At 31.8% G+C, this 23,473-nt stretch overlaps 3 protein-coding genes and 1 long non-coding RNA gene across 4 annotated transcripts; 1 reads left to right on the top strand and 3 right to left on the bottom strand.

Annotated features, from left to right (window-relative positions):
• Positions 1 to 1,597: 1,597 nt before the first annotated feature.
• On the bottom strand, positions 1,598 to 2,038 carry LOC109604479 (protein GVQW3-like). Its single transcript, XM_020021010.1, has one exon. It carries the CDS (start codon positions 2,036 to 2,038, stop codon positions 1,598 to 1,600), a length of 441 nt encoding a protein of 146 aa, XP_019876569.1.
• Positions 2,039 to 5,005: 2,967 nt separating this feature from the next.
• LOC109606272 (chromobox protein homolog 5-like) lies at positions 5,006 to 15,914 on the bottom strand. The gene is made up of 5 exons (XM_049969095.1): positions 15,755 to 15,914; positions 15,364 to 15,694; positions 15,153 to 15,304; positions 5,550 to 5,820; positions 5,006 to 5,489 (listed from the first exon to the last, which is right to left on the bottom strand). The coding sequence occupies exons 2-5, from the start codon at positions 15,692 to 15,694 to the stop codon at positions 5,356 to 5,358; spliced, it is 888 nt and encodes a 295-aa protein (XP_049825052.1). The 5' UTR covers positions 15,755 to 15,914; the 3' UTR covers positions 5,006 to 5,355.
• Positions 15,915 to 20,239: 4,325 nt separating this feature from the next.
• LOC126265938 (uncharacterized) lies at positions 20,240 to 23,016 on the top strand. Its single transcript, XR_007548413.1, has 3 exons — positions 20,240 to 20,869; positions 21,758 to 22,141; positions 22,195 to 23,016. It is a non-coding gene; the product is annotated as an uncharacterized LOC126265938 (long non-coding RNA).
• Positions 20,875 to 21,748, bottom strand: LOC109606273 (zinc finger CCHC-type and RNA-binding motif-containing protein 1-like). Its single transcript, XM_020022836.2, has 4 exons — positions 21,598 to 21,748; positions 21,437 to 21,545; positions 21,168 to 21,380; positions 20,875 to 21,114 (listed from the first exon to the last, which is right to left on the bottom strand). Exons 1-4 carry the CDS (start codon positions 21,708 to 21,710, stop codon positions 20,902 to 20,904), a joined length of 648 nt encoding a protein of 215 aa, XP_019878395.2. The 5' UTR covers positions 21,711 to 21,748; the 3' UTR covers positions 20,875 to 20,901.
• Positions 23,017 to 23,473: the final 457 nt, after the last annotated feature.

Raw genomic sequence — 23,473 nt, 5'->3', positions numbered from 1 at the left:
TGCTAGTTAAGTGAGATGATGTTTATCAGGAGGGCCAAAGGGTAATTTCACTTTCTTACATTAAATTCAGACGAGTAAATTTAAAAATTAATTCTTTAATTTTAAACAACAATTTTTTGCCACCTAGTGTGTAGACTTTGAATTCCGGACCTATAAATATCAATTGCCTTTTAAGTAAAACTTCTCGACATGGCATTTTATACCATCAAAATTTACAGAATAAATGGAAATCAGAAGATGGAATATAGGGTGAGTATCGTGGGTGGGGCAGTATCTTCTACGCTCCTGTCGTGACGCCTTTTCTCTTGATAATCATCGGATACTATTCGACTAAAAATTGGTTTATACGAACCAGTTGCTCACAATAAAGGTCTGCATTAACAATTTGTCCAAGTTTCAGCACTTCAAAGTGAATACCCCATCAAATACACAGAAACGCCTTTTTTGGGATGTAACCCGTGGGCTGAAAAGTCCCGGGCCTAACAAAGAAAACACGTTTTTTTTTTATTTCACCATCAAGAGCAACGCAATCTAATATTTCAGTACCACTTTTATGGAACGAATTATCTTTAGCCTCAAAATAGACCTCAGTTTCAGCGATAACCTCTTTATTCCCGCAAAATTTCTTACCTGCGAGCATTTTTTAGGTTTGCGAACAGCCAGTAGTCTCTGGGAGCCAAATCTGGCGAATACAGTGGATGTGGGAGCAATACGAAGTTCAATTCATGTAGTTTTGCCATTGTTTTGATCGACTTGTGACACGGTGCGTTGTCTTGATGAAACAATCTTTTTTTTGTCACATGCGATCGTTTCTTTGCAATTTCGGCCTTCAAATGCTCCAATAATGTTATATAGGACAGAGTTTGATCCATCTGAATCCTATGTGCAATAGAGACAGTAAGTCTCCCACTATAGGACTGACTTCTACTGTCTCTGTCATGCATGATGTCTCTCTCTAAATTCAGACGGGTCAAACGTTTTTCGTACTGTATAATATTCACTGTTGATGGTATTTCTTTTCTCAAGATAGTCAATGAATATTACATCACGCACATCCCAAAATACCGAGGCCATAACCTTTCTAGCCGATTGTTGAGTTTTCTGGTGCTTTGGACGAGGTTCACCAGTTGCTGTCCACTCAGATGGCGATCGTTTTGATTCCGGAGTGAAGTGATGGATCCATCATATTTCATCCATTGTCACGTATCGACGCAAAAATTCCCGTTTGTTACGTTGAAACATGGCCAAATACTGCTCAGGAACACGTTCTTGTTTTTGGTCAACAGTGAGACCACTTTGAACAGAGCTAAAGAAGTTTTCACTTAAATCTATTATTATTTGTTAGGAAAGGCTAATTTACATACTTCCCAAGACTAACAACGAAAACAACATTTTTTTCTTCAAAAATCATTTTTATTCATCAATCAATCAACTTTTAGAGTGATGCAATCGTTCCAACGCCTTTCCAACATTTCTATACCATGTTTATAAAAGGATTTATCCCTTTCTTTCAAAACAGGATTCAGTTTCGCCAATGGCCTCCTCATTTGAGCCAAATTTTTTTTCTTGGAGAATACGGGGGGAGTGGGGAAGCAACTCAAAGCCCAACTCGTTCAATTTTGCCTTTGTTTTCGTGGACTTGTCGCTTGCAGTTTTGTTCCACTGAAAGCAATGGCGGCACCCACTTGGAAAAAACCTTTTTCATGTTCAATTTTTCATGAAGGATTGTAAATACGCTTCCAGATGATATCTGTGTCATTTCTGCAATCTCACGGACCTTCACTTTGCGATTTTTCATTACGATTCTTAACACTTCACTCACATTTTCCGGTGTAACGGCCTCCAATGGCCTACCCGAACGTTCCGCATTGTTTGTGTCCGTACGACCACGTTTAAACTCAGCATACCACCGACAAATCGTTGGTTTGGATGGAGAGGAGTCCGGGTAATGTTTTTCAAGCCATTGCTGGGCTTCTACGGTGTTTTTATCCATTAAAAAATAATGTTTTATCAACACTCGAAACTCGCTTTTCTCCATTTTTCAAACAAATTACAAAGTGACTTTACTCTAACCTCGATAATTTTGCTGTTTGTGGTCCGATCGACGTGAAATATTTACACGTTTCATGTAAAGGTTCGTACTCTAAGGAAACGTGGCCAGTTTGGTACTACTAGGACCATTTCTGGGTTTGTCTCGGGACTTATTGAACGATGTGTTATATATATATATATATATATATATATATATATGTTAGCTTACGTCATCACCTTCTCCGATGGACCGATGCGACGTGCTCACATCTATTTAGACTAGTTTTGTTTTATAAGCAAATCTGAAGTATTTGTTTACATTTAATAATCGGGGCAGTTCTTAAGAAAGAACCAGGCAGTCAAGCTTTAGATGTTGAGGGTTAAAGTACGTTTGTTGTAATAAAGCGTATTATTGTGAATTTAGTGTTTTAATCAAACTAAAAAGACAGATTAACAGTTGCTAATCTATCATCAGAAGTGGGATATCTTCTCGTGAATTATTTCCGGATGAAAGGACCTAAAAAAAAGTAAATTTTTTTTTGTGTTTCTTTGTGAACGAAAGACAATAGTGAAAAACGCAAACGCGCAGTGAGTCCGAACGTTGTGAACAGAAAGGCATCTGAGAAAGACATTATTATTCGTTATTATTCAAAATGCAGCAAGAAAGTAACAACAGATTCCAAAAACAAAACATGGAAATTTTATCGACAATGGCCAACTACTTAAGCAATATTGAAGATGGCTGCGCAGAAGGTTTAAGTGTGGCTGCAGCGCAGTTTCGACTTGTAAGATTTAGAAATTGCATTTGAGCAACATGACTTGAATTTGTCAGGAATGGACGAGTGGGTTACGAAAGAAATAAAAGAATAACCGAATGCCGTTTGATCCCATAAACTCTCCATCAGATTATCAGAGCGCCATCGTTAAAGCCCTTGGACCACTTAAAGACGATATTGCGTTTGTTTATGTTGATGATGTGTTGTACCCTTCTCGACCCATTCAAGAATGTCTTAAGAACTTAAGAAAGGACATTGACGCCCTCAAATATACAAAAATGTAACTTTTTCCAAACATCTGTGAAATATTTAGGTGTGATCGAAAAAGGACTGGCTGGATATTTTAGACATCTTGTGAAAAACTTTGCAACTTTAACAGCACCGATATCTGCACTGTTACGTGAGGGAAAATCTTTTGAATGGACATGTAAATGTGAAAATGTACGATTGACTTCTTATCCGATTTTCAACATTTTTGATCTGGAATTGTCAACCGAACTACATACAGAAGCAAGTTCGTTAGGATTAGATGTCGCTGTTAGCTGTCGAATAGAGGAAAGTTGAAACCAAAGTATCACGGACCCTTTGAGGTAACGCACTGTTTACCTAATGAGAGGTACGCACTCCGAAGGATTGGCAGCCGAGGTAGAACTACAATAGCAGCGCATGAACAGTTACGAACCTGGCCAGATACAGAAATTCTATAAGGTATGATGGATATAGATTTATTTAATAAGATTGATGTGTGAATGTGTGTAAAGGTCCCTGCTTAGTAGGCTGTTTAAGGTCCCTGTGTATCAGGCTATATGTGAAGGTCCCTGCTTAGTAGGCTATGATTAAGGTCCCTGCTCGGCAGGCTATTTTTAAGGTCCCTGCTCTGCAGGCTTAGATTGTTGTGTCCTGGGTCTGTGAGACAAGCGGGTAATAGACCTGGTAGTGGTTGAACCGCCTCTGAGCTCCTGGCTAGAATATGGTATCTTTTGATAGCACTTGAGAGTCATGGGTGTAATAGACCTGTTGATGGTTGAGCCGCCTCTGAGCTTCTAGTGGTTGTTAACTGTGCCACATAACAGTCTATTTTGTTAAATGAAATAAGGTTTAGACTTAGTTCTTCGAATATATTTTGAGCTTGTACTGCTGTTATAATGTTTACAGATTACCGGTGTCAGGTGAATCTTTGCAAAACTGCGGAAGGTGCGAGGACGCCCCACATGTCAGGAAGGCCGTGTTAGCTTACGTCATCACCTTCACCGATGGACCGATGCGACGTGCTCACATCTATTTAGACTAGTTTTGTTTTATAAGCAAATCTGAAGTATTTGTTTACATTTAATAATCGGGGCAGTTCTTAAGAAAGAACCAGGCAGTTAAGCTTTAGATGTCGAGGGTTAAAGTACGTTTGTTGTAATAAAGCGTATTATTGTGAATTTAGTGTTTTAATCAAACTAAAAAGACAGATTAACAGTCGCTAATCTATCATATATGTATATACCATTTATCAGATCCATTACTTTTCGACGAAATTGAGCACGTTGGTAACAAATGGTAAGAGAATTGGGCACTGAATTTTGTTTTGAAAGTACATCAGAAATAAAGATGATCTTGAAAATTTCTAATATTTCTATATAGAGATTCCTTTCAGACGGCCTGATTTCAAAATGCTCTCAAATGTACAGCTGTAACTCACCCTCTAGTTCCGGGATTTTATTCTTAAGGACTAGTTTTCGGGTACCTCTCGAAACGCCGACAGACACATAGTTTGTTGGCCTAGTAACCGATGTTAAAAGCCAAATCAACAACTTTGTTCTTTTGTCTGAATTTATTAACAAAAGGAGGACGAGCATGTCGGTGACGCGAACCCTACCAACAAGTGGCCAACGCTTCTAAAAAAGTTTTCTCTTCAAAAAGTTTAATATTGAATTATTTAGAAGTAAACAAGTCACAATAACCTTAAAATGACTTTGGCACGCCTTCGAGATTCACGATGAGCTGACAATTGATAATCAAATATGGACATGCGCAGAAACGACATTACTTTCCGTTCCTCCTAATACTTAATTTATAAGGATTCATCAGTACGGTACGGTGACCATCAAAACTTACAGACAAATGCTTGATAGAATTGTTTGATCTTGAAGTTAAGCAACATTTTTTTATTATAGGCTAAAGATTTTGGGATGAAAATAAAACAATAAAACTAATAATTACAAATTTAATTTAATACAATATGATTTAAATAATAACAATTAGGGTTACATAATTAAATATACCACTATTTATAATTCTAATTCTAATAATTAATAATAATAATAATAACAAATATTTACAGTGTAATTGTGAATTTTTTTGTACTAAAAATATTCACAATAATTATTAAAAATAAATTTTTAGTTTGGAGTACTACTACAGTGTATTTGACTTTGTCATGAACAAACTATATTTGTTTAAATACTTTTCTTACCCCATACACACATTAGTTTCCAATAATTGTCTGACTCAATGACCCAAAATTCAACTGACTTAATAATTACATTGTGTTCTTGCTCACTTAGTTTGAGGACCAATCCAATCGTTCCTCATAAAATCTAATAACCATATGTGGACATTTTAAATTGGCTTCTTTGGCATGGACCAAGTCAGCCTCATCAGTTCCCACCCACTTGATCAAAAACATTAATTGACCTGTAATAAACATGTTGTTGTTGTTATTATACACTATTAATGAACGATTAGAACAAATACCTGAACAATTAGTTGCGCCAATAATTTTTTCCGGCTTGTACCCACGATTGAACCCTTCAACTTTTTTACTCTTCTCGCTTTCGAAGGCCTGAATCAAACTTGGACAACTCAAGTTCGTCTCAGGTTCCCAAGTGTTCTGACTGTCCGGGTAGCCAATCCATTTTAGTAGATACTCCTTTTTACCCTCGTCGTTTATTCTCACGTCGATGATCTTCTCCACCATGAATTCCTCTTTTTGTTGTGCCGATCTAGTCCTCATGTTTAACAGAAACTACCGGCAAAGGATTGAATGTTTATCCCAAATGATTCTGTCGAAGGAATGTGACAATATGTACGCCAAAGTTGAAGAAGACGCCACTTTATGAGGTTAGCATTTAATGTTCAAATAGAGGGGGGAAACTAAGTCCGGGAAGTTCAAATATGTACTTTAATGGTGTCTTATTTTTAAATATAATCAGAGCCCTATTTAGATATCCTAATTCTCACAGCAAATAACTTGAGAAACCCTTCACTGTTGTTGGATTTTTTGAATGTGTTGAAAGTATGTTGTATGTATGACAGTTTATAATGAGCATGCGTCAACTTAGGCCACATAGTTGCCAGATTACAGATTTTACAAAGTATGCAGGGAAAAATGTTTTTTAAAAAATCAATGGGTAATTTTATTTCCTTTTCACACTTGTGACGTTTATCTTCCGGTTACTCATATTTATTTATTAATTATTTTTACCTTATTTTACATTATTCTCAACTGTTGCGTTACTATCCTTGTAAACCTCGAAAAGCATACATTGCCGGATAAGCTCTTCTGACATTTGAGTGATTATTTCATCCAAAATTACAATATAAGTTTAATATTGAAATATTTGGAAGTCAAGAAGTCACAAAAACCTTAATATACCTTTGGCACGCCTTCGAGAAATACAATGAGTTGACAAATGACAATCAATTATTCACAATCATGACTATACTTATTAAATAAATAAAAATAGTTAAAATGCAAATAATATATTGTCATTACCACAAGATTAAATATATATAATGTTTCTAAAAATAACATCACAGGAATAGAAAGTAAAGTATTAATTATTCTCTATTGTCTCTTTTATGAAAGTACTGTAAAACCATAAATGACTGATCGAAAAAGTATTGTCAATATCATCCTCTAATTTTTATCATCGTTTAAAATTCAGATGAATTAGTACTATATTAACCCATACTTCCTTTCCCTTATTTTTACATATATTTAGGGTCACATTTAAAATACTGAGGCCCTGAACTAATATTCGTAGGAGACGAGTAAACTTTTTTATTTTGTCTCTTTGATAAGAGTACTGTAAAACCAAAAATGACTGCTCAAAAAAGAAGAAAGTGTTATCAATACCATCCTCCAATGTTTATCAACATTTAAAATTCAGATGAATTCGTTATAAATAAGGGAGAACTCGTCGGTGTCCTTTGTACGAAAAAAAAAAACATCAGTACTATATTAATCAGTACTGATGTTTTTTAATTTTCTTGTTCTGCATTTAAAATTCGGAGGCTTTAAAGTCAATATTCGGAAAAGGAGGAGAGGAAACTTATTTTAGTTGTTGTCAGTGTCATCCTTCCATTTGTATTAATGTATAAGCCATTAATAAACAATTATATTTCCGTTTTGTTGTTACCAAACGTACTGCATAACTGATAATAATGTGGATATTTAAACGGACACTTTTATCAAGACAAAATGAGTTCCCTCTATTTTTTTAACATAAACAGGCCTAACCTTCTTAGTATATTATTGACTATTATTATTTAATTTCAATAAAAAATCCACAACAAAGAAATTTGTCTTTTTTTCGAAAGTCAATTATTACTATTGGATTATTTTTAATACAGATTATTGTTGGTTACTTCTCATTAATTAAAACTTTCTATTACTCTAATGTTATGTTTGGTAAAGTTGCATTATAAAGGCCTGAATTTATGTTGGTAGTTCCCGCAGGCGCATTACTATCAAGAACTCTCACAGCGTTGCCACATCTGATATTTTATTATTTTTTGGGATACTTTGTGACTGTTTTTATATTCTGATATGAGCAGAAAATGTACATTACAATTAAATAAAACGCTCTAATTTAATTAAAAATATATTGTTTGCTTAGACAAACTAAGAATGAATTGAAGAAATTTCGACTAGTTTTATACTTATTTCGCCAAACAAATTCGTGTTGATGAGAAATAAATAGAGCTTCTGATGTCCCAAACTGACGCTTTTTGTCCTCATACACATGTTTTCTATATTTTGTGTGCATCATAAGTGTAAATCTCATCTTTTCAATTATATGTCCTACACCCATTTGAGGCAACTGAGCTATCGACATTTTTTTTCTAAAAATTAATACTAAATAAGGAATATATTTTGATCGAGTAAAATTTTCTTAGAATAAAATTAATTTTAAACTTGAAAAAGTGTTACTTTTTGCGGTTTTTGCTTGAAATTTTTATAATTTTTTTTTTTATACTATATGCCTATTTTTTTCAAAAAGTTCATTAAAAGTAGCATATTACCAAAAGAAAAAATATATGTAACATAATTTTTCGATTTTTGATGAATTTTTGAAAATTTGACTTTTATTAAATTGAGGTTTTACATTTTATATAATAAAAAATCAAATATTCGTTTCAAATATTTTTTTAAATATAATATATATATAATATTTAGAGGTAATGAAGAACTTGTCCTGGCCAATTGAAAAGAATCAAAATTTCTTAGAAAAAAATTTTAAAATTGAACCATACTGATTTTTGAAATTTTTCCTTGAAATTTTTATCAAAAATTCATATAATTTTATTTTTTTAGAAAGCTTAAAAAAATGGAATATTTTCAAAAAAAGGAAATAAAAACCAAACTTAATCTAACTTAACCTTTTTTTTTCAGGAAGTTCATCAAAAATAGAATATTATAAAATATAAAAAATTTAAGTTTTTGTTATTAGATAAATATTTGAAAATCCTACAAATAATAAAAAATTTGGAACGAAATCAAAAAGTTTGAAATAATAAATATGCTAATTTCAAAAAAAAAAAACTCAAAAATCAATATTTTTCAAATTTAAAATTATTTTTTCTGTAAAATTTCATGTGATAAAAAATAAAAACGTTATTGACATTTTTTTTTTTTTTTTTGAAATTATTCTAATTTTGATGAACTTTCCGAAAAAATATGTTATGTTAGGTTTCCATTTCTTTTTTTTTTAATATTTTATTAATTATTATTTATTACATAAAACCGTAAAAATCAAATTTAAAATCAATTTTTCTTTAAGAAATCTTAATTTTACTTGATCGAAACATATTCTTTAATGTGTCTAGAGTAGAATATTTTGAAAAAAAAGTATGAAAAAATGTCGTTTTTTATAGCAAAAAATAGGTGGAGACGAGATTCTAAACAACTACTTAAATTATTAATAATTTACTGTTAGATTCAGTGAATAAATCAAGTTTCACTTTATCGAGTTTCGGGTAGTTTCGGAATTCCCACCGAAAACCGTCTATTCCACTTGAATATTTATTTAATGACATAGGAACATGTCATACAACACAAAAGAACTGGTTCCGTATTAGTCCCCATCGAGCCAACCACTCCATCATCTTTCTTATTGAGTCAGGGAAATCTCTCAATGTGTGGTTTTCTAATTCTTCAAGTGTGTGGACTTGGTCAACAATTTCTGCGCCATCATCATTCAAATCCTTAAAAAAAAAACTAAATATGTTAATTTCGTTTCAATATTATTATTATTCATGGCTGATAATTAAAATAAACCTGTGAATACCTAAAAATACTAAGCTAAAGCTGTAGCGAAATCTAAAATAAAATTAATAATATACAAATAAATTAATATTTTACTTACCAACAAAATTAATATAAATCACACTAATCAAACACAATAAAAATTATCTATAAATCAATGAATAATCAAACTAACACAAATTAATAATTACGGAAATAAATTAAAGATAAATATAATATTATATAAAATAAATGGAAAATGTCCTATTTGGAGGTTCCAGGTTGTTAACTTAATTTTAGACCGCTATAATTCAGTTTTACCTTATGTTTTAAAATATTATATGTTATTAGATTTTTGCTTTAATTAATTGTGTAAGTTTTTATATTTTATTAATATACTTACTACTTGTTAATAATTATAGATTATTGTATATATTTGACTTTTATTTCTTATAAATTTATTTCCTTTTGTAATTAATTAATTAATTAATTAATTAACTAATTATTTAATTAGATTTTAAACACATTAATAAATAAATAAAAACATAATTTACGCATTACATTACATATTTCGATTAACATTTTCTCTACATACTTTGTTCCAATCTGAAATCTGGCAACCGTGTGGTTTAAAATCTTCCACATCGTCGATTTCAAACGAAGTTTACGCATGCTCTTTATAAACTTTCTTACGTAATCGAAGTCTGTAACTTTCACAATAAGCACATTGAAGTACTCATTTATCAACTTTTTTATAAAAAGCTTTTAAAATAATAAACGGTTATTAGACTTATCAGCATAACCTAGTTTAACTCCCCACATGTTCCATTAGCTACCTTTATGATAATCCAAGGAACTGTGTAGAAACATATTCAGGTTCTGAATAACAGTACACGCCTTACCAACGATCGAAATATTTGAATTTGTACAAACTTACATAATAAATAACACGATAAATTTACTTGCGTTTCTGCTTCAGTCGTCACGTAACATCTGTATCCTCATATAATTTCTGCCTGCAACCCTCTTTACAGGAGTGTAATCGAATGGAACGGGGACAATAAAGAAACACTTCTTACAAGAACGTAATAAGTAGCTTCGAAGGAAACAGTGCAATAGGGATACAAAACACCCGAGAAATACCAACCTTCTAATAAAAATGAAACACAACATTGGTTGATATATTGATTTGTGGTGTGTAAAGACTATTCAATAGATGTCGTCTTTCAGTTTCCTATATTGACAACTGACAAAAAGAGCGGGAATTTAAATTCAAATTAAAAATAACATTTTAATATCACTTTGTAGAGTAAGGGCTTGCACTGTCGACTTAATAATACAGTTTCAAATCATCAGCATAGGCTAGACTAGATCATAAAAACAAACTCAACAAGTCATTTCCTGTTTTAAAGACTTGACGCCCAACATAACGTTGGAGTTGTCTGTAAAACGTTTCAAAACAAAGATGGAAGTCATTCTTTGGGACATTTTTGTGTCCCTGTACTTTGGATCTCTTCCATGGACTCAGAGAAGGGATCCAGAAGAAGTGAATTATTCTTTAATGATCAATTTTAGTTTAGTGAATAGTTAGAAGTTCGCTGATTCTAAATTTGGATGTTTCAACACAGCAACCGAAAACAAATTATAATTTTTATTTAATATTATTCGAAATTATCTCTTTCGTCATTTATACAACGTTGGAGTCGTCTGTAAAACGTTTCAAAACAAAGTTGGAAAGCATTCTTTGGTATATTTTTGTATCCCTGTACTTTGGATATCTTCTATGGACTCAGAGAAGAGATCCAGAAGAAGTGCATTATTCTTTAATGATCAATTTTAGTTTAGTGAATAGCTAGAAGTCTACTGGTTCTCAATTTGGAATGTTTCAACACAACAACCGTAAAACAAATCGTAATTTTTATTTAGTGTTATTCGAAATACTCTCTTTCGTCATTTATACAACGTTGGAGTCATCTGTAAAACGTTTCAAAACAAAGTTGGAAATCATCTTTTAGTACATTTTTGTGCCCCTGTACTTTAGACTTCTTCTATGAACTCAGGGAAGAAATCCAGAAGAAAAGCATTATGTTTTAATGATCAATTTTAGTTTAGTGAGTAGCTAGAAGTCTGATGGTTCTAAATTTGGGATGTTTCAACACAACAACCAAAAACAAATCGTAATTTTTATTTAATATTATTCGAAATACTCCCTTTGGTCATTTATACAACGCTGGAGTCGTCTGTAAAACGTTTCAAAACAAAGATGGAAATCATTCTTTGGGACATTTTTGTGTCCCTGTACTTTGGATCTCTTCTATGAATTCGGAGAAGAGATCCAGAAGAACATCATTATTTTTAATGATCAATTTTAGTTTAGTGAATAGCTAGAAGTCTACTGGTTCTCAATTTGGAATGTTTCAACACAACAACCGTAAAATAAATCGTAATTTTTATTTAGTGTTATTCGAAATACTCTCTTTCGTCATTTATACAACGTTGGAGTCGTCTGTAAAACGTTTCAAAACAAAGTTGGAAATCATCTTTTAGTACATTTTTGTGCCCCTGTACTTTAGACTTCTTCTATGAACTCAGGGAAGAAATCCAGAAGAAAAGCATTATTTTTTAATGATCAATTTTAGTTTAGTGAGTAGCTAGAAGTCTGATGGTTCTAAATTTGGGATGTTTCAACACAACATCCAAAAACAAATCGTAATTTTTATTTAATATTATTCGAAATACTCCCTTTGGTCATTTATACAACGCTGGAGCCGTCTGTAAAACGTTTCAAAACAAAGATGGAAATCATTCTTTGGGACATTTTTGTGTCCCTGTACTTTGGATCTCTTCTATGAATTCGGAGAAGAGATCCAGAAGAACAACATTATTTTTTAATGATCAATTTTAGTTTAGTGAATAGCTAGAAGTCTGCTGATTCTAAATTTGGGATGTTTCAACACAGCAACCGAAAACAAATCATAATCTTTATTTAATATTATTCGAAATGCTCTTTTTCGTCATTTATACAACGTTGGAGTCGTCTGTAAAACGTTTCAAAACAAAGTTGGAAATCATCTTTTAGTACATTTTTGTGCCCCTGTACTTTAGACTTCTTCTATGAACTCAGGGAAGAAATCCAGAAGAAGTGCATTATTTTTTAATGATCAATTTTAGTTTAGTGAGTAGCTAGAAGTTTGCTGGTTCTAAATTTGGGATGTTTCAACACAATAACCAAAAACAAATCGTAATTTTTATTTAGTATTATTCGAAATACTCTCTTTCGTCATTTATACAACGTTGGAGTCGTCTGTAAAACGTTTCAAAACAAAGTTGGAAATCATCTTTTAGTACATTTTTGTGACCCTGTACTTTGGACTTCTTCTATGAACTCAGAGAAAGGAGAACAAGAAGCATAATAATTGCTAGTCGAAACGATTTGGTTCTTGTGAGTAGCAGACCACATTCTTGAAACAGTGTCGAAAATAATTAAGGTAGTGCTGTTGACACACAACAACCCCAACAACCTCCTGAAAAGACAATTATAAGAAAACTAGCAGCAATTATCTCAACAAGAGTAGACAAGCTTGTCAAACAAATGTTCTACACGAAGAGGAGAAATGAGACCCTTTATATATCAGTATTCCTCATTCCAAACAGAGTTGGTATCACTTTAAATTTGATAGGGCACCAATGAAATACCTACCTACTACACAGTGAAAAGAAAAAGGTAATAGTTGGATGAGGGGACAAATTAAGCATTATTATAAGCAGTCGTGAATGTGAATGAAAATTTCATATAAATTCTTTATTGTATGTATACAGTCAGCATTACTCAGACACATATTTTGGGAAGAAGGACACTATACATGATTGAATGAGTTTAATTTGCGTTTACTATTGTCATCGTAATATAATGTTAAGCCATATATGACGGGGACTCCTTGGATGAACAACCCCTCCTAGGCCCTCCAGGAAGCAAATGTATGTACATTTTATTCTAGAAGGAAAGCTCAAAAACTTTTTTGCACAAATTGTAGGAAGATCCAAACATAAGAGAACCCCAAAAACCATGGTAGAAAATTAATCAAATTACGACTAGAAGCATTAGAGACTAAATAACAACGTGGGTACTTAACAAAGGTGAAAACGTGATAATCGACAATTTATAACTGTAAAATTTGTCTTAACTGTTTTAATTATCTGTATCTCCAATATTTCAATATCTCCTCAAGGAGGAAATGTTGAACATTATTTTTTTTTTAATTGTTTGGTCAACTCGATTTAAATTATTTGGTGAAATCGGTCTAATGAACCTAGTACCGATTATGGAAAACACCCCACACCATGATCCCACCACCTCCTTGTTGCCTGTAGGATGTTGATATGTTGAAGTGAATCGTTTTCCAACTGGACATCTAGCAAATAATATTCTACCAGTTCCAAACATTAAAATTTTGCTTTCATCACTGAACAATTTTCTAGTCCTCTTTGTAATAATTCAAAAAAAGCGTTATCAAACGAAATTTATTTTTTTTTTTGTTTTATCAGTCTCTATATATTCTTTAATTATTTGATTTTTTTATAATCCAAGAATATAAACTTACTAATAAATGACTAATAATCATCAGACGATTGTAATGAGTAGAAAATATTGAAAGGTTCTAGAAATAAAAAAGTCTTCCGTCTTTTTATTTTCGTATATTTATAAAAACATCTGTATACCGCCGTTGATTAAATAAAATATTTAAGATTGATAAGATGTTTGAACTCCTTTAAAACCTATCCTACAATTTATCATAATAGTAATAACAATCCAAACAAATTATTTAACAACGTTTATGGAGTAAATTTTTTAAAATTTTGTTCTAAAACTAATTTCGTGTAGACGTATTTGGACGATTTAAAAAAATATATCTACTTCTATGATTTAACCTAAGAAACTACTACTCACTGCTAGATGGCACCACACGAAATTGCTTGTATTGCATATTTTTCATAATTTTGACTTTGTAATAATTATATCTTTCGTCTGTGCTCAATAATCAAATCAAATGTTTTTGTATGAAAAGCTTCATATACAGTCTCTTTTGGTTAATATTCCGTATATGAGGCAAAAAACAAACAATAAATTTATTGATTGCTATTTAAATATAAAATAGCAAAATATGAAATAAATACAACATAAAAAATGTTCTTTAACAATCTGATAGATGGTTAATAAGGAAACAAATAAAACAATAAGTTTGACAATTACTATTTTAATATAAAACAGCAAAATTACAAATTTCCTTTGTAAATACAAGCAATAAACAATAACAATTTGTGTCAAAAAATTCTAATCAGATCAAAATAAATTTCTTTAACAATTGCTAAAATATAACGTGGTTTACTTAATTAACAACAATTCCAAGGATGCGTATTTTTAAATATTACAATGAAGATACCAGAGATTTGAAATTAATGAAAAAATTGTATCTATGACATAAGTGATCATTTTTGTAATATAATATATAAATATTTTTTAAATCAGATATTTACATAAATTCTCTTTATGAAGAGAACTTCATAGCAAACTCCCAAAGTCACATTTTGTTACATAGTATAAATAAAATTAGTAATAATATTAATAAATTACTGATAAATATAATTAATGTCAATTAATATGAGTTATGAGTTGATTGTTAATACTGACAATTTATTTATATTATGTTGAATAATGTTTTACTTTGGGAATTTGTATAAAATATACGTTAATTAATAGTGGTCTTTAGTTCCAAATATTTTTCTTACCTTTTATGGGCTGACTGAAAATAAAGCAATGATAATAATTATGTCGTCTTTTCCTTCTCCTTGTTCGTAGCCCAAGTCAATCGTTCCTCATAAAATTTAATGACGACATGTGGACATTTTACATTGGCTTGTTTGGCTGGTACTAAGTCAGCCTCATCAGTACCCACCCATTTCATTAAAAACATTAATTGACCTGAAGTAAATATGTTTGATAATTTTTATCATACTTATTATTAAAAGGTAAACAAATACCCGAACAATCTGTGGCTCCAATAATCTTTTCAGGTTCACAGCCCCGATCAAATCCAACATTCTTCTTCTCTTCGCCTTTACGTTTTGTCGTTTTTGTATCTGGTGTAGGTGTATTTGTGCTCTTTCTTTTTTTGCCTTTCTCAGCTTCGAATGCCTGTATTAGACCGGGACAGTCCAAGTTTTCTTCTGGTTCCCAAGTGTTTTCACTGTCCGAATAGCCAATCCATTTTAATAAATACTCCTTTTTACCTTTATCATTTATCCTAACGTCAATGATCTTCTCCACCACGAACTCCTCTTCTTGTTGTGTAGCTTTCTTCGTTTTGCTCATCTTCAAGAGAGACCATCTTTATTTATTAAACAAATACTTCACACTGAAGTTATGACTTACATTGGTGTATTTTTCCAAAAAAAAACGATATAATACAATAAAATGTACACACAACAAACTATTTAAACAAATTTAAACTGTTAAATAGAGAAGACGCAACTTTTTGGGGTTAAGTTTCAATGCCATAGGTTAGTAAAGGCGGGAAATAAAAATATTGCCAGTTTGCAACCAATAGAAAACCAGCAGTAGCTAATAAGAGCAATGTATTGGTGGGTAACTTGTTTATCTTATTTTTGAAAATTTAGTGCCAGATTTAAAACTATATAAAATATTGAGGTGTCAGAGTCGAGGGAGGATAAATATTTGAGATTTTCGGTGTACACTCTGACAACCTGCGATTTGAATCTGTTTGTAAACAAATTTAACATAGTCTACATTTACATGTAAACAATTAGGGTACTGGTAATTAAAGCTCGGATTCATATGTACTATAAACCAAAAAAACTTAGTCCATGTGTCTCCGGATTTATATGCAATGACAATTTAAGATTAAAATTGCGCAGGTGCAAAGCATTTGATATTATTTTTTTAATATCTTTGTATATTTTATTTTATTGTTTTTTGCATATGACTTTTTTATGTACCTAGCATAGGCAATGCTAATATCTGATTATTTAACATTTCGAAGTACTATGAATAACTTCTTATAGGATACATTACAATTTTTGTTAATAAAAATATTGTCGTTAATAACTTTTTGAAATGAATCTCAACAGCAAGGAAAACGATTTAAAATATGTCCAGAATTTTACGAATAACTCAAAAATGCATTATAAACGTATATTGTAAAAAGTCCCCCTCAGATTACTTTTCAATGGAACAAAATAAATAAAAAAGTTAATGAAATAGAGAATTCTGCCAGGTTATCTAAATTTAATGAATATCATATAGATTTGAATTTTTATAAATCATAAAATAGCCCTGCACATATTTCTGGCTTAAATATGATCAATTAACTTGACAAAATCGTAAAGACATATCTGATTTTTTATTCTTTTCTATTTCAAAACTAAATAAAAAATCTATGTTAAGAGATATTTATGACATAATAGGGGGGCCAAAAAGTAATGTCGGTTCTGCGCATGACGATATTTGATTATCATTTGTCAGGTCAAGTAGTATCTCGAAGGCGTGTCTAGGTTTATTCACTTCTAAATAATTCAATTTAAACTTTTTGCAATTTGGGGTGAAATGGCTAGCCCCCTCGATAACTTCTCTGCATCGTTTGGGTATGCTCAGAATTAGATTATCGATGTTTTGTTTGGGGAATCTCATCCCAAGCATCGTGAAACGCTTAAAAAAAGTATTTTTCTGTTGTCTCTTGGCATTTCCATACAAAGAACCCTTCTTTGAAGCATGTCCCGCAAGTGTTTGATGGGGTTTAGGTCTGGGGACTGTGCTGGCCATGGTAACACATCAATATTGTTGTTTTCCAAAAATTCCAATGCAGTCTTTGAAGTATGTATCTGATCAACGTAAAATGTACCCGTCAAAAAATTTTCCAGCAAAATGAGATCGGTTCTTCCTCTGATACTGATTCCTCCCCGGACCATAAGGAAAAGAGTGCACCGTATTGTTTGGCTTTCTCAACATTCGTACTATTCTAGAATCGGGGTAAATTCCAAATCGGGATTCATCAGTGAATAGGACTGTTGCCTAATTTTCATTTAGCCACAAAGAATGTTCCTGTGCCCACAAAAGACAAACACCTCAATTTACCTATGAGAGTGATTAAACTCTCAAAGATTTGCAGTTCTGGTGTCGTCTTAGTAGGGAGTCTTCGTGCATTAATTAAGTTGCAGAAAACGGTCGTATAAGACGAACGCAACCCCGGAGCTTTACCCTCAGACCCCCCTTTTCTCTATATCGTGGATGGAGTGGTGAAATCACGTTTTCAGTAGTACCCATTTCCACCGCAATCTGAGTATCACCCTTCAAAAGACCCACCGCCCTTACCATTATTCTCTAGTTAAATATCTTCGCTCAGAGTTATCAGAAAAATTATCAACGAAATGTTTTATTATGTGCATAGCAAATAATTGATTCTTGAGCTCAATTAATTTGAATTTCTTGATATTAATTTCATTAATAAATTAATAATTAATAATATTGTGCAAAACATAATTAGAATCTTAATAATAATTCTAAAAAAAATATATAAATATATTTATGGTAATTACACCATTTCAATATTTTTTCCTGGAGCAAAATAATATTCATTCCTAAGTCTAACATTTTTGTCGTTAGTCTATTCAATTATGAGTATTTCAAGGCCTAATAGGTTATGACCGGATACAAAATGAAAATATTATGTTGAAAGAACAAGAATATAGGATATAAATAAATAAAACCTTGACTGCTGAAGTTAAAAAACATAGAGGATAGTAATTTTTCACAAAAACTAATGGTTCTTTTAATACATTCTGTTTGTCAAGAAATAATGGACAAAAAAAGACAGCTTATAAAGTCTGAGAAGTATTAAAGCAGCTGATTGAGGCTATAGCCAATCATAATTTAGATCTCACAGTTACACTGCATCCTCTGGTGTACCGCAGGGGTATAACTTGGGATCCCTATTATTCCTTTTATTCATCAATGACTTATTGAGTTTGTTTTTATGCTGTAGTCTACCCTATGCTGATTATCTGAAGCTGTATTATTAAGACGACAGTATTGTACAAGATCTTACTCTACAAAGTGATATTGACACTTTGGTCGCATGGTGTCAGACAACCTCCAGCTAAATGTAAAAAAAATGCTTTATCGTAAGTTACACCAAACGTAAATTGCCAGTCAAGTTTTCATACAACATAAATATGTGAGTGCTGGTGAGGAAGGATTGCTGTAAAGATCTGAAAGTTTTACTCGACAACGAATTATCTTTTTTCCCGCAAATAATAGAAGTTTCTACACCAGCTTCCAAGACCTTGGGATTTGTCTTAAGAAACTGCAAATTGCTTAATTCTCAAATTGCATTACAGACACTGTTTTCTGCATTAGAACGAAGCAAATTGAAGTAGTGCAGTATTGTCTGGAATCCCATTTCCACTTTCCATCAAATTAGCCTGGAATCTATTCAGCGACAATACCTTAAGTACTTGAGCTTTCGTAAGAACAATGTATACCCTGGTCTTAACACCGATCACAATCTATTGCTGCAGGAACATTCTATGGACTGCTAGTAAGAAGAGAAAAATCTTTAGCAAAGTTTCTTGTCAGTATTTTACATGGCAAAATTGATTGTTCTTATATACTAGCCAACATTGGATTTAACGTGCCAAGATTTAATTCAAGAAGCAGCGTTTCTCTCACCATACCAATACATAGAATCAATGTTCCATTAACAAGTAGTAGTCCAGTTTTCCAAATGTGCAGGAATACTAATAAATATTGCGATGACATTTTTAATTAAGATGTATTATTTTATACAGTAGGAAAAGGGTTTGACCCTTCTGAATGTAGAAAGATGCATCATGCAAGACAGACACAGTAGAACTCTGTCTGGGAGACCGACTGTCTCTATCGTATATGATATTTCTCCCAAGATTCAAATGAACCAAACACTTTTCATACTGTATAAAATATTATTATGTAAAAAATGAATTAATTGAGTCATACAGTATTAGTGTGTCTAGTAGAACAATCAAGCGACGACTGAATGAACAAAACATCCAAGAATATATTTTAGTAAAGAAATCATTGAAATCAAATAGGAATATTCGAACAAGACAATAAGTTTGAACAAAAATATATTAATTATGCTCCAGAACTTTGGCAAAGATACTTTGGGGTGATGAATCTATGTTCAATAATATAAAATCATCCAGTAAAAATAAGTTCATCGTTAAAACACTGAAACATTGTGGAATAGAAGTTTTGGTTGGGGTTCCATTCTTTGGCATAGCATAGGACTATTACAGAAAATTATTAGTAAAATGAACTGTTTCATATAAGGAGACATCATGAGAGGTGTAATCGAACCATTTGCCAACGATAATGTACCAGTTACATGGATATATATGAATGATAATGATTAATGAGTTAATCAAAGTTCGTCAAAAGATAAAAATATTGAGACCAGCGTAAAGTCCGGATCTAAATACAATTGAAAAATTATGGAACATGTAGTCTCAATTAACACAAAAAACCATCAATGGTTACTAATTGAAGAGTCTATTTCATTGAATCTTTATATCATCGTTTATAAGTAACAAACGGTACCCAACAGAATATTAATAATTTTGTTTAAAGTTATGTCACCAATTTTCGCAATTAATTTGTTTACGATTTAATTTAAGTAGAAATTATTTTGATTCAGATACAAAACGAATAATGGTAGAAAGAATAAAGTGCAGTTATTTTAAATAAAATATTTTGTTCTATTTAATTGGAGGTGTGCCTTTCCTAATTAACGATAGGATAGTATGTATGTTTTTTCTTTGGACACCACTGTATGTTGAATTTAAGATTAAGATGAGGCATGGTTCCACTTAAGTGGATATGTTAATTAAGTATTTGAAGTGCTGGTAATTTACACGTTCTTCAAGAGACATCTGATCCCATAAAAATTGGTCTCTATTTAGCAATGTCAAGAAGATAGATAAATGGACTTGTTTTATTTTTCAATGATAAGCTAAATGCTGAATGATATCAAAACATGACAAGTTTTTGTAGATCAACTTCCCCATGATGAATTGCAACAGAGATATTTTCAACATGATGATGTTCCTGCTGTAAGAACAACATAACATATTGAATAGAAGAATATTATGAATGTCAACTGATTAATAGAGGAATTTGACCACTAAGATCTTCAGATTTAAGTACTTTGGACTACTTTTAGTTTGGGTATTTAAAGAATTCAATTTATGGGAATGGGAATTGACACAGCAATCGAAGAATAAAAAGATGCAATTACAAATGTCGTTCACACAATGAACAACAATTACAATGTGTGTTTGAAAAGATGAAAAAAAGATGGATCTTTGTGTAGTTAATTGTAGATTACATTTTGTACAGTTCTTATAAAACAAAAGGCGTAACCGAGTGTTGTGAATCATAACCATTATCAATCAGTTATTTAACAACAAAGGAGTAAATACAAAGAACATTTTGGTATGGTATAATCACTCAGTATATATTTATATTTAATCACTTTCTTCTTCATCACTAAAATATGAACTTTTTTTTATTTTTTTTGAAGAAATATTCGTTTTTTCATCATCTTCATATTTTCCTGTTGCCACTCTGTACCTATAATTCTCCAATTCCTGTTTCTCCTGTTCCAAAGCAATGGCTGCACTTAATGTTTCACAGTCGTCTACAATCTTATCTTCACTGTCCGAGTCTAATATTTGTGCCTACGAGACAACAAATAAAACTTATATAAGAATCTATTTATATCAAATAGTACCTCTTCATCAACAATCTTCTTTTTCCTTTTGCGCACTTTTTTCGGCGGTGGTTTCCGTTCACCAAGTAAATTGTTGCAGCAATTGTAGCTCATGTGGCCGTACTCACCACACTCGTAGCATCTGGTTTTGTCCGGATACTCTTTTCTCCTAATGAATTCCGAACTACGCCCATTATCCTTGGCTATGCTGGCCTTTAGGGTTCTGCCATACATCTAAAAGAGTATTATTTTAAACTAATTCATTAAACATACATACACTAAAACCATACCTCCTTAGAGTCAGTTTCTGCGACGCATTTTTTAGCGTCTTCCGGGTTCAGGTACAGGATAAAAGCGACCCCTTTGCTTTTGCGGTTGTTGTCTTTCAGCACCGTTACCCTACGATTAATATATTCAAATCAAATAGGTTAAAGCTTTGGACATTTTTTACTTTACTATTTTGCCGTGTTTCTCGAATAGTTGATGGATGTCATTGTTTTTCAAATCAAACGGGAGATTTGATACGTATACTGTACTTTTACTTGGCACAAGTCCTCCACTCATTCTTTTAAATTAAATTGTTGTTGTTTCAATGTTTGTTTACATTTTAGGTTATGGATTTCTTCTTCTTCTGTGTGGTTTCATAAAACGGTTGTCATAACTCTTCAGCAGCAGCCAAGGATGTGTTTTTACCAATGACATTGCATTATTAATATATAAATAATAATATTAGTTTAAGATAAGTTTTTTGTTTGAAAATTATTTTGTGTAAACAAATGTAATATTTACATGACTATTGTCTACAGGTATACACTTGTGAATCTATTGTAAACAATCTTGTTATACAGGATGATTCATTTATAACCGTAACGGTGTTGTACAGGGTGTTCCAAAATTGGCACAAATAAATGATACTACAGTAATGATCATTATTATAGCAACTTTTTAAAATGTAAAATATTTAGCCTGGAAAAAAATAAAATAGTTTATTTAAGGTGAGTTGTTAAATTAATATTAATTAACTACTGTTGTTTTATATTTTGTATAGGGTTGATGTTTGGAGGTTGGGATAGGCAATTTTACCAGTCAGTGAGCCATTTCTTCAGTGCAAACGGTTGTTTAATATATCCCTTTTCATGTCAGTCCAAGGTGGCCTACGCCAGAAGAATTGAAGCATCCCCATAGCATAAGATTGACTATAAGTTTTTTCAGACAAATTTTTTCATAGATACACTTTGCCAGCTTTTCTAGCTAGATAGAAGAAAACTATAGAAACTATATAAAGAATGAGTTGGAGAATCCAAACATTCTACCAAAAAAACTTCTCATGAAGATAGTATTGATATTTATGATCACTCGGTGGAACATATTTTCACTTTGAAATCCATAAATATGAATTCAATTCTGAAGCTTTTAAAGAGGGACTACTCTTTGGATACTGTTTTGAATCTTGTGACTCGTCTTCTTCAGTTTTTAATGAGTCTGTATTTTGAAATGAGGAGGAAGAGGAACTGGAATTATACTGGATCTTACTCTAAAAAGACATACAAAGAAACCAAAATACAAAGAACAAAAGATGAGAAAAAGCCAAGGAAAGAAAACGAGAGTTTTGGTGAGCTTCAAAAATAAAAAATATACCATAGATTATTCGAAGAAGTAAGGATGAAATATCAATTAAAACACTTTCAAGGAAAGAAAAAAAATGTATTGGAGTTCAATAATTCCTTCCCAGTCTTCGATTTGGAGCTACACCTATTAACATTCCTGAATTGTATTCAAATTTAGTCGTAGTGATTAATGTCAATTATTTAAATTTAGATACGAGATGTTAGTAAAATTGTGGTTTAATATAGAATTGAACCAATCAATTTCTGTGTGACTTCTTTTAATAAAATATGTCCTCTTCAGTTCGTGCAAATCTCATAATAGCCATCGAAGTGAAGTTGGACAATGTATGAATGAACATTGCGTAGCCAGGCCATTGAGGTAAGTCCTGACTCAAACTAAAATCCGCTATTAATATGTAGAGGGATCCTATTATACATCCAAATAGGAACATTAAACAAAATAGCAGAAGCAGTTTGGCAACGAGAGCTGATTTGCAACACCCATCTTCATAAAATGATCTTTCACGTAACACGTTCAAGGGAATCAAGTTCAAAAGGATACCACAAATCGTGCTTAAGGTGGCTGAAATGATTAATTTATAAAGTGAGACATTTGTGGTACTGGAAGTACCTGGTACACAGTAAATTCGATTTTCTTCTAAAATATTTCCATATTGCACAATCACGTCAATGAATATCCACCATCCAACAAAGAACAAA

The sequence above is a fragment of the Aethina tumida genome, chromosome 6, assembly GCF_024364675.1.
Source record: "Aethina tumida isolate Nest 87 chromosome 6, icAetTumi1.1, whole genome shotgun sequence".
NCBI lineage: Eukaryota > Metazoa > Arthropoda > Insecta > Coleoptera > Nitidulidae > Aethina > Aethina tumida.
The sequence above is the reverse complement of the archived record's forward strand: the minus strand, read 5'-3'. Positions and strand labels throughout refer to the sequence as shown.

What these genes read in the sequence shown, in the direction of transcription:
- LOC109606272 (XM_049969095.1), bottom strand. Translation starts at nt 15,694, where the DNA reads ATGAGCAAAACGAAGAAAGCTACACAACAAGAAGAGGAGTTCGTGGTG. An exon ending in AGGAGAAGGAAAAGACGACA is followed by an intron (nt 5,821 to 15,152) that starts TAATTATTATCA and finishes CTTTGCCGGTAG; the next exon opens with TTTCTGTTAAACATGAGGAC. An exon ending in TGGCGCAACTAATTGTTCAG is followed by an intron (nt 5,490 to 5,549) that starts GTATTTGTTCTA and finishes TGTTTATTACAG; the next exon opens with GTCAATTAATGTTTTTGATC.
- LOC109604479 (XM_020021010.1), bottom strand. Translation starts at nt 2,038, where the DNA reads ATGGAGAAAAGCGAGTTTCGAGTGTTGATAAAACATTATTTTTTAATG.
- LOC109606273 (XM_020022836.2), bottom strand. Translation starts at nt 21,710, where the DNA reads ATGAGTGGAGGACTTGTGCCAAGTAAAAGTACAGTATACGTATCAAAT. An exon ending in AAACACGGCAAAATAGTAAA is followed by an intron (nt 21,546 to 21,597) that starts GTAAAAAATGTC and finishes TATTAATCGTAG; the next exon opens with GGTAACGGTGCTGAAAGACA. An exon ending in AGAAGATTGTTGATGAAGAG is followed by an intron (nt 21,115 to 21,167) that starts GTACTATTTGAT and finishes GTTGTCTCGTAG; the next exon opens with GCACAAATATTAGACTCGGA.